General features: G+C 40.3%; 1 protein-coding gene across 1 annotated transcript in view; it reads right to left on the reverse strand.

Moving 5' to 3' along the window:
- The window catches only part of arrdc1b (arrestin domain containing 1b), a 45,687-nt gene continuing 34,014 nt past the window's right edge, over positions 1-11,673 (reverse strand). The window contains exons 3-8 of the mRNA XM_005725592.1: positions 8,699-8,749; positions 5,559-5,713; positions 5,040-5,222; positions 4,549-4,725; positions 3,091-3,529; positions 1-2,547 (exon numbers count right to left, since the gene is read on the reverse strand). Coding sequence (XP_005725649.1) covers positions 2,483-2,547; positions 3,091-3,529; positions 4,549-4,725; positions 5,040-5,222; positions 5,559-5,713; positions 8,699-8,749 — 1,070 coding nt within the window. The 3' untranslated portion in view covers positions 1-2,482. The remainder of the gene's footprint in view (positions 2,548-3,090; positions 3,530-4,548; positions 4,726-5,039; positions 5,223-5,558; positions 5,714-8,698; positions 8,750-11,673) is intronic.

Genomic DNA, 11,673 nt, shown 5'->3' on the forward strand with positions numbered 1-11,673 from the left:
AAAGGAAAGAAATCCATTTCTAGAGCGGACTTCAGCTGGTGAATCACAGAAACAAGGACTAAGTTAGGTGGGTCAGTTAACATGGCTGGTCGTTTTAGTCTCCAGTTTTAAGAGCAGGCTCAAAAGAGATAAAGCCTGTACCGGTATCACCCACAAGGGGGCAGAGTACGGCTTTCGGTACTGCAGACCTCATAACCAGCTACAGGGAAAATGAGGCTCACGAGACAAACTTCCTCTGAATACAAAAGTGGTACGGCAAGAAAAATATCTTAAGGAGCCAATGAAAGGGAGACGTAATGAAATAAAAAATATAATAAATAATAACAAAGTTTGACTGCATTGCTTTGTGGAAGCGTTTTTGATTAAAAGGCCTTTTCCTCTTAAAATCTCATTTGTATTTAATTTTCCTCTGGTCTGTAGTGCTGTTTATCCATCACTATTGATTCGGTGTGAGATTCCCAGTTTCCGACATATCAGCTCTGCAGCCGTCTTGCTTACTCTTGGATTTAATGGAACTGAATGGCACGACACCTTTGGAGCTAAAAGACACACACACAAAAAGAAGAAGAAAAAAAACATGAAAGAAGGAAAATATCCATCCATCCATTTTCTGCCGCTTATCTGGGTTCAGGTTACAGAGGCAGAGGTCTACCCAGAGGCGCCCAGCCTCTCATTGGGTTCTTCATTGCATTCCCAACCAGCTGAGCAATGTAATCTCCCCAGCGTGTTCAGGTTCGCCATGGGGGCCTCTTCCCAGTAGGACATTGTGTAAAAAAAATTAAATAAAAAAATCCAGAACTACCTCAACTGGCTCTTTGTGATGTGAGCTCCACATCCTACTGCTATGGGAGAGCGCAGACACCTTTCAAATATCTGTTATCTCATTCTTTGGCTTACTACCCACAGCTCATGACCACAGGCAAGGGTGAGAATGTAGATTAACTGGTAAATCGACAGCTTAACTTTTATGCTCAGATCTCTCTTCTTCAAAGCACACTGGTACGGCCCGTACCACACCCATCCCTCTGTCAATCCCCCGCTCCTCTATTCCCTCACTTGTCGGTTCAAGACCCGGGACACTTAAACCCGTCCCTGACCCAGAGTGCACACTCCACCCTTTTCCAGCTGAGAACCATGCCCTCAGTCCTGCAAAGTGCCTCACTGCCTCAAGACACATCATCTACCAACAGCAGAGAGGTGATCCTGAGGTCACCAAACAAGAAACCCTCCACCACTTGGATGGATTTATAAATTAATAAAAGTTATGAACAGAATCTGTGAAGAAGGGCAGCCAAAACCCATCGAGAACGCATCGGAATTCCTGCCAACAGTGCAAACCACAGCCCATAACAGCCTGAAAGATAAGGAATAGCCACATCATGACCTGGTGACACAAAACAAATACCCCGATTTTGTCATGAGCAGTTTCGTTTAGGAACAATTTTATTTTCTATTATCTACATCTGCAAAAGAAAAGAAGCAGCTTAGCTGTTGTGGAGGCTTTTAATGATTACATCGTGAGCCTCTCGTCATTTGTCGTTGGATGCTTACTTCTGCAGAGGGATATGGTTGGCAAACGTTGACAGAAGAATGATGGCAATAGACAGTAGAATAAAAGGTTTAGGACTTTGTTTGAGAAACTGGCTCATGATTGCTGATGACCTTTTGAAACGTATTATTTTAAACATTCCATGTAGCTCCATAATAAGGATATTTGAAATCGGGCAACTCACATCAAGATGATTTCGATAAAAAACAAACAAACAGCACAACAGACCAGAGGAAAACTACTGAATGAACTGAATTTGAATTTGCTCCTTGAATTATTTTAATCAGTTACTCAGCCGAGTGGTTTCCCTAAGGACATACTTATCTTTATAACCATTCTGTGCATTTACAAACAGATTTTGATGTGAAAAGAAGCTGTTATCACAGGCATCACCTGTGACTGTGTATTCCTCTTTTTATATCCATGATGGAGGCAGCTCTGCCTGCACGACGACGAGGACAGCAGAGACATGTACAAAGAGCAGCGGACCACACTAACAAGCGCATGTTTGGACCCCCGGACCCCCCCGCCCCACCACAAAAAGGCCAGACTGAAAGCTTTTAGTTTCAAGGCATCACAGATGCAACAACATGTTGGAAATAAAAACACAACAGACGTGTCCAACGACTGATTATTCTAAATGCTGTATAACAATCTGAAATACTTTTTTTTCCTTTAGGCACAGTGATGTTCACCTGACATTATCTGCTGGGACATGAGGAAAAATTTAAATTCTTATATTCATTATAAGAAATTATCCCCTTTTTAAAAAAACAAACAAAACAAAACTCAATGCAGGACAAAGAATCAATCCTTGGGGAGTTTGAAGCATCCATCCTCTTTTCATCCACCTTGTCTCTGGATTCGTTTCGAGGCGAGTGCAAACAGGTGTAGGTGGGAGTGGTCACAATTCTTCATCCACCTGTTTCTTCTCTACTGTCTACTGTTGAAACTGGAGTTGGCACTACTGCAGCTTTCCTCATAACTAGGTGGGGGCTCTGGAACACACAGAGGCAAAGAAAAGTAAACGGGACTGGATAAGAGTTTAAGGTTATCTCGGAATTTAACTGTGACTTAATCTACTAGAGATTATAGGCCAGAAAATGCAAAACACATTGCTTAGTCATTTTGGGGAGTGGGGGGGCGCTATCATGGCTTCCATGAGTAGTAGTGAAGTCGAACTCTGGAGCTGAAAATGTGGAAGTGCAAGAAACTGCAGGCCCTTTAATGTCCACATTAAGGCTGGCTGCACATTTTAAATACCCAACTATACAGCATTACAACAGTTTCTTCCTAATCTGGAGTATTTTTATTGTTATTATCTGACAAATTATGTGGACTGCTGTGAATGGAGCCTGGCCGATACAGGACTTTATAAGACTGGTATGTACAGATATTTGGTGATTTAAAAAACAACAACCCAATATCAGCCAATATTTTTAAAACTTGAAGCATGATGATGATGCAACTCATAAATGCCTAATTAGCCATTACACCTTGCAGGTGATTGTCTGGGTGTGGTAGGTTTATTAAGTACTAACCATGAGGGTAGTCAGTAGTGCTGTACTCTGGAGGGAGAATGAGTGAACAGGAAGTGGGGGTTGGAGCAACATTTCCCTCAGTGAAGAAAGGTATGGTGGCTCCTGTGGACAAACAGAAGAGCGGAGCAGATGCATCGGGGGGATTGTGGCTAGGCGGCGCTGCCGCACCAGGTGCGTAGCTGAAGGCGCTGGGAGACATTGTGACTGCCTGGCCTGAGGGATCCTGCTGTGAGTGACTCTTTGTGGGAAGTTCCTCACTGGTAAAGCCTCCTGCACATATATCATCGCCTCGATCCTCCTCCGCTGGCGGAGCGCTGGGCATCACCCCTGCTGCACCCGCTGGACTGGTGGGTGTAGACCTCGTCGGAGACTGGTTTAAAGCGATGTTTCCGATATAGATAGGCAGAGTGACAGCTGCTTCAGGATATCTTAGTGACACCTGTAACACAAACAGAGATCCGTGAAGGGAGCAGCGGGATCAGTCCCTGTTAACTGTGCATTACTCACAGCTAATTTATTTTTTATATTCCCCCCACCCAAGTTGATCCTGTGTCTGTAGAATCTATTCTTTAAAAGTTACCACCCCTTTTGGGTACCCTTAGCAAAGACCCTTTGTTTGTGTAGAAAAGTGTCTGACACCAAGAATTAAAAGCACGTTTAATACGTGCAGCCACCATTTTAACAGCTTAGAAATGACACGAGCCGATTACTTTAATAAGTTCCTCTTAAAGCAGCAGCACTCAAGAACACCAAGAAACTGCAACCTGGAAAGTTTTGCAAATTGCTTCCCCTGGCAAATCGAACCGTTTTGCCAAACTTGCAATCATACTTCAATGTAGCACTGAAAATGGTAAAAAAATATCTTAAATGATGAGTGGGGAAGAAAAAAAATATCAGATGATCTGCTATTAGCTGCAATGGTCATTTGCAAAATATCACAATATCATCATAGAGGAATTTCTGAACTTCTTCCCACTTCAAAAATCTATTGTGACCTACTCATACTTTCACCTTGGACAATCACATGAATTTTTTTGATTCATTTGGATCCTACGATAATTTACTTCTTAAGGTCAACTGTCCATTAAAAGCTTCACTGCTCTATAAGACCTGCAGCTCCACTTTAGTTATTTCCTAATACTTAGATCCAAACTTAGATCCAAAAATCGCTCAGAAAATGAAAAGTTAGAATCTTTATTTGATATTTAAATATTTAGGGTCAAATTTATTTATTATTATTTATTTTAAATGACTTTTTACAGTTAACTTGTAGTACCTTCACAGCCCACCAGATGGCTGCCATCAACACTCTGTGGTCTGATTCAGAAACAATTAGGACGGCATAAAGGAAGTAGAAAAATGAAAAGCTGGAGCTGAAAAGCTTCAACTAACATATGTTAAACCTGCAAAACTGCTATCAACCTGGTATAACACACACACACACACATACACACACACCTGAATGAAATAGATGATGTCTATAAGGTTGCAGCCTGTCAGTTGTGACTGAGGGAGTGGAGGAACGATGATCTGTTCCTTCCACTCTGCATGTTTTCCTGCCTTCACTTTCGCTCCCTCCACCTCTGCAATGGTCCGTAGGTCTACCACAGGCTTGTTAGTCTTGTAGGCCACTCTCTGGTGTGACAAAGTCAAACAATTAGAAGCATGAAAAGATGTAATGGCAAATTCAAACCGCCTCACACACCACTAATGTGAAAGCTCGCAGGATAACTTACTGTTCTAGAAATGATCAAGATAACTGTTTTTATCTGAGGTAAAACGAATTTTATGTGTGTCCACATGAAAAGATTTGTTACTTGAGTGGAAATTCTGGTTTATTCTATTATTATAGAAGGTCTAAGAGTTCTCAGTCCTTCTTAAAGATGATTTACACGAACCAAGGAGGAGTTAAGAAATACTGATATAACTGTCTACATTTAATAACATACCTGTACGAGACTGGCCAGTACACACCCCGTGTCCTTGCCAGATTTGTTGTGGATCTCGGTGAATAACTTGATGACCTGACCGGGGATGTAACCCTTCATGTCACTGCAAACTTTCAGCATCACAGTCCCCGACTTCACCAGGAGGTAGTTGAACTTCTTGGTGGCCACAGCAGAACTGTGATACTGAAGAGGCAGAGTTGTTGAATAAACGTCTGTCTGTCTGTACGTTGGCAGTAATTAAAAAGTTTGGCTAGCAGAAGCTGTGCAGACTCTTTATTGCAGGATAAACAGGAAACTGACAGTCATCAGGAGAAGAGACTTGATTATGAGTAGGAGGGAGAGAACCCTTTCCTGCTCTGCAACGAAATCAAATAAGCTTCGACAAAGATAAAAGTTTATTAAATAAAGAAATGCATTACAGCATTCTTTTCAATCCAGTCCTAAATGCACTGGGCAAGAATCAAAGAGAATAAAGGTGAGATCAAAGTGAAGGAAAACAAATGTGAATCAAGCACTTACAGCAATGTCTGGAACCTCATTGAGGTTAAGCATGTTGAGTAGGTAGAAGGGCTTCTGGATTTTGTAGTCCTTGGAGAAGCGTGGCGTGTCAATAGTCACCTTCACTCGGTAAACTATTTTCCCAAAGGGTCCCTCAAAGGAAGTTGGGACAGTAGCTAAGCAGGAGATTGTGGGGAAAGAAAACACAAACATGAGTGACACTGGGAATTTCAATCCAACCCACATCAATTTCTCAATAAAGCTGTAACTTACATCAAATTCAGAGGGTCATACCTTCACCATACAAGAAAGCTAACAAGCTCAGTAAGACAGAATTTCCCCCCCAAAAAGCAAAAACTGTCTCCATAGGTGACGACTAAGTGGATCACAGGTAAACTATGTGATTAAAAGTCTAACATTTTCAAGTTCTCACACAACCAATGAGTTGTTATATTGCGGCCTGTAAACTATGGCGGGCAGAAACAGCCAATAAATAACATCACATTAAATGTATGAATTTATTTCTACATCTATTTCTGCATTTTCTACATTTTGCTTTTGCATTTCCACAAACTTGTTTGTTTCCTGTTTACAAAGTGTACTTAAGGAGTCAGCATTTCACCTTTGGGTGACTGACACAAATCAAAGGAAATGGCTGCCTCTGGTTAGGAAAAACAAAGAAGTAAATTAGACTGAAAACAATGCTGTTAGTCAGAACTATTGCAATAAAGCAAAAGTACTGGAACAGTAATAGAAAGTACAAGAAATATTTTTTAAAAAGTCATACAAATGTATATATTTCAATGACTAATTTGTGCGAGGGATTCAACGAACGACTCGATAATTTTTTTCCTTTTTAGCATTTTCTATTAAGGATTAGCAAAAACTTTCTTTTAAATTGAAAAAAAGGAAAAAAAGAAGTTTAAGTTCAATACATTTAATTGTAAATTTAAGTTAAAAAAATTTTTAAAAGAAGGACAAAAAGGAAAATTAAATATAGAAATTCTAGAAAATGTCGTATTAATGTGGCTACACTTTATTTTTTGTAGATATTTTCCCCTAGGCAGAGACTGAGCTGAAATCTGTATGCATTCCCTTGGAGATGTCATTAAACTAAGCTTTCAGATGGATTCCTGCAGGTGTCCTTAGTGAAAAAAGGACAGGCCATGTGTCTCAGGAAAAGGACAGTGAAAAAGTGGAAACTGTGAGGGTAAACATAGGAGCGTAGGAAATTCAAGAAGAGGAAAAATAACAATTCTGGGGAGACAGCAGTGAGATAGACAGAAGGGGAGAGATGTTCAGATCCAGTGAAGAGGAAAAAACACCCAAACAACAGGTTCAAAACCTGTTCATGGAGTAATCTGTGTATAAATTTCCAAGCAGAACGCACAGCAAAAGAGTTTAATGTGGTGTCAAAATAATGGCAGAGCCCCCTGGCGCAGTCTCTGTTCTAATGTGTTCCTTGATCCTCATTCAGATGTTAATGCCAGCTGCTCCAGGGACTATCTGCTGCTGCTGCTGCTGTCAATAAGAATTAAGCAGGAGAGGCAGATTGTTGTTGTTTGGTTGCAGACAGCTTGGCAACTAAAATGGAGCCATCACTGGCTGACATCAGGCCGAATTTCCCTGGGGAGTGGGCTGCTCGTGGTTACTGAAAGTGGCTAAGGGTTGTAGAGCCTGTCTTGCTCCTTTGAGTGCAGACAAAATCCATAGACTGGAAACATAAGAGCCTAGAAATAACTTGGCGATGTCAAAGCCCTCCTTATGCAATGTCCGTTCATCTTTTGACCTTAAAGTGGACCCATTATAACTCTTTTTTTTGCTTGGACTCTACTTGAGTAGCTCTGTGTTACTCACAGTTCAAAATAATCCTTATTTAACCTACACTGAGCCTTCGTTCAGCTCCTTAGCTGATTTAACCCTCTCAGGCTCAAATTAAACTTTTTGTTGCTAATGCACAACCAAGTCCTGCAGTGGTACTTCTGAGTAAAAAAAAACTCATAAAATATGTATGTGGGGTAATCAGGTTGTTAGTTTTTAACTGTTGCAAATCGGCAACGCCTGCCTCGAGAGGGTTAAACAAGTCATTTGAGCTTTTCAGCCTTTTAAGCCAACTTTCTTCTAATTGGATGTCCCTCTAAAACAGGTTTGAATAGCTTTAAGATCCCATCTCTTTTATGATTTTCAGAGCCAAGAGTAGAAGAAAAACTGTGTGAAACAGAGCATTTTGTATAAGCTGGAGACTCCATTTGCCCTTAAGAGTGTGTAGTGCCAAAAATTTGCAAAAATAAGCCTCCTCACCAACTGTCATGTATGTATTTTGATTATTGGTGACACTGTTTTTGCGGAAGATTCATTTTTATTATGATGTCTTTTGTACGGTGGTACTTTTGTGACTATTAGAGAAACTTTGAAAAGAATAACAAAGAAAACTTGCTAAGATATTATGATAAATGCTCAATTTTTAAACCACATGTTACAATTCAGGTAGACTCTTTTTTACCATAAAAACTCTTAAGGATCACACTGTTCATTTGAGGGTTTGTTAGCCTCTCTGAGGTACCAGCAGGGGGCAGCAGGAGCCTCTTTATCCTTCAGTTAGCCACCTCTCTGCCTGATATTTAACATGCCCTTCACTGATGTTCTCAAGACTGGTGGGCTGAAAGGAGGGGAGGACAAAGCACGGAGGCATGAAGCCCAATTAAACAGTGACTGCACAAAAGGAGAGGGAACTAAAAATAACCCCCGGCTACCCCCCTTCGTGTGTCAGCCTGTGCCTCAGAGAGGGTGTAAGATACCAGACAGATTGCACAATGTGTGGCCTTACAGGTGCCAAGAATGTTCAGCTGATCTTTAGGGTTATTTACACACTGCAATTTTGTTATCTATCATGAGCAAAAAAAAAAAAACTTTTAGTAGCAATAAAAGTATCAGGAAATAGCGTACCACTCCTAAATCTTTAAACACTGATTACGTAATGTTTTTCCATTCGCCTACACACAAACTGGACCTTAACTGCTTTGTCGACAGGGGTTATCACACCTGCATCAGCATGCACCCTTCGCTGAACTGACCTAGATGGGTGATAAAACAAATCTAAGAAAACTTGTTACGGGAACTGAGGCGGTGCTGGGCACACAGAAGAATGACGTTTCACTCACCTGGAATAACAAACTGGAACGGGAAACTGTGTTCGCCCACTCCAAGGACACCTGTAAAAAAAAGGTTTATATTTATAATGACGCTTTTCTCAAAACACAGATTTTAATAGATCCATTAAGAAGGAGAGAGGCACATACTAATAAATATACATATGCTAAAATCATTATAGTAAAATTAGTAGACAGAAAAAACTGCAAATTAAAGTGAATGTGCTGTAAAATCTCATAATTTATGTCCATATTCTTTCATTAACTTTTAATTTAAGGACACGGCGTGCCGGCTGGGCTCACCTGCTTTCCCAGCAGGATGAGGTTTCTGAGACAAAACAGGCTTTAGCTGAGACGATTACAATTATCTTTTCTAGTGACTTAGACTATTAATGGTTAATAATAAGAAGTGATAAACTGCTGGGTGACACAAGTGGCAAGGTTCGAGGTTCTCTCAGCAATCATTTAAAGGCTTGGCGAGGCGGCAGCAATCAAAGCCAAGCCTTTTCCTTCCATCCCATCACATCTGCAGGCCAGCATCAGTGTGACAAGTATGACCGTTTGGATTGAAGCTAAGATAAGAATGATCCGTGTTTTTTTTTTATTTTTTATAGCTAGCAAATTCCTAAAACAAAAGCCACAGCCCTGAGCTTTATCCTCACGAACTTTTATCTCTGGTTTAAATAAATACAATAAATAAATGTTATTCAAACTCAATCATATAAAGGGTCAGTTTTCCAGAAATGGTTTAAGCCTAGTCCAAGACCATAAACTTTTTTTTCCCCCTCAGTGAAGTTCAACTCTCACCTGAAACCTGCTGGGAGAGGTACACATTTGGTAAACTGGTGCTTACAGCCAGATGGCGCAAGTGAGAGTGGCTGAAGATGAACTACAGCGCATGTTTACTGTAATGAAGGAAAATGTAATCGACTGTGGAACAGCGGGATTCACTGATGCCTTTTTTTATTTGTTTTTGGACAACAATGGAGCTCCGTGGCGCAAAGGAAATGCAGATAAAAGCTCCTAGCCTGCACAGGAAAGCTCATTAGAATGATTACTTCTTTGTTGATTTTGGCCTTGACATGGGGTTTGTTGACAGTATGGAAAAGAAAGAGAATATCCAGTCTCATCTGTTAGCTACTGGTATAATCAGAATCCCACGCAAAGAAAGACTTATATTAAAAGGCAGACAATATTAATTATTTTTCCCATCTCTACTTTTCTCACATTTTTCATGTTTAAATAAGCAAATGAGGCATGAGATTTAAATAAATTTGCATGATTTTCTACAGCAGAAATCAGAACGACACATAAATCCACATAAAGTTCAAAACTGTTGCTTCGCTCTGTCTAGTTGTCTAGGCAACGCTCCAATGTATTTACCACCAGGCACTGTGTCAATCAGCAGTATCTTGTGGTCTCACTGGTAGCTGTTCAAACAGTTGCCTGAAAGTTGAGGGAAAGTTGATCTCAGGTCTCAGAAAGCTGTTCATCCAAGTCTTCTTCAGTCGCCAGTTCAGGCCTGTATGCACTGTGTATTCTGACACCTGTCATCAGAGCCAAATTTGAGCTACAATAGCTCGTCTGTGCATCACTGAGCCTGGGCCGCCCATCAGCCTGTTGCTGGTTCACCACTGCTGCTTCCTTGAACCAGTTTTGATAGATACTGACCAGTGCACCGCAGGAACACCCCACAAAAGCTGCAGTTGAGGGGATGCTCTGACCCAGTCGTCTCCAATTTGGCCTTTTGTCAAACTCTCTAAAATCCTTACAATTTTCCATTTTTCCTGCTTTTAGGACAGAATATCTCCTTTGCTCCATTATATATCCTACCCACTAACCAGCGACATAATGAAGAGATAATCAGTGCTATTAACTTTACCTGTCAGTGGTGAAAACATTGTGCCTGATCGGCGTCACTATAATACATTTTACAGAAGAGAACACACAGAAGAGAGACGCCTCTGGGGTTGTTGTTTTTTTTGTCGTTTGCACAAAAAAAATAAAAAAATAAAAAAATAAAAATCAGAGTTTGACAATTTTGAATAACCTAAAAACCAAAGCGTAGTAAAACTCAATGAACTCAATCAATTCTGATTGAGTTCAAACTTATTTTTCACATGGGCCATCATCACATGCACCATTTACTTTACAAGCTCAGTTAAAACTAATAACTAGATCATAAGGAAACAAAAATCGCCTTTATGTCCCCATCACACTGAGAGCACCTTGAGTCAACCAGCTTATTAATTCTGTAGATGAGCTGGCAGCCCAATTAAATGACTACAGATAGCAACATGTCCCACCTCATTAGGGACGGGCACAACATTTTCCCCTTCAGTCTACGTTTCCTGAGGGAAGTGCTCAGACTGTGTGTGTGTATGCGTGTGTGTGCTTATCACTCAGTCCTGTTTACTGCTAATAGAAACAGTCAGTCTTAACACTGCAGTGCACACACTGCATGCAAACTGGGCCAGGACCACACGAGTGAAAGAATAAAAGACTCTTTAAAAGTCACAAATGAGGAACAACATCAATGATTATCATTATTTAACCTTCTAATAATAATAACAAACATTCATTCTGCTATTAAAACCTAGCAGGACCTATTATCATAAAGAGATTATAAAGTGAGGCTCCAAATGGGCCAATCAACTTGCCTCAATATAGGTTTTTACTGGCCCCAGATCAGTGATAATCCTGAACCCTGTGTTTATTCTAGTTTACTGTATTTTTGTTCAATACCAGTTTTTGTTTTAATCAACTTCATTATTTGCTCTTTTTGGTTAAATAAAGGTTGGATAAATGAAAATAAATATATTTGTTCATCGATATTTTGATCAAGTCCCATGTTGTGCGAGATACTAGGATGACTACACAGACCTGAACTGTGACTATTTCATGTGGTTCACACAGTCTGTGTAGTCAAGGACACAATAAAAGAAAAAAAAAGATAATATTTTGCTTTTAGTGTCGCCTAAGAGCCA

This window comes from Pundamilia nyererei, unplaced genomic scaffold (genome assembly GCF_000239375.1).
Source record: "Pundamilia nyererei isolate P.nyererei 1_Seehausen unplaced genomic scaffold, PunNye1.0 scaffold00016, whole genome shotgun sequence".
In the NCBI taxonomy this organism is placed as follows: Eukaryota; Metazoa; Chordata; class Actinopteri; order Cichliformes; family Cichlidae; genus Pundamilia; species Pundamilia nyererei.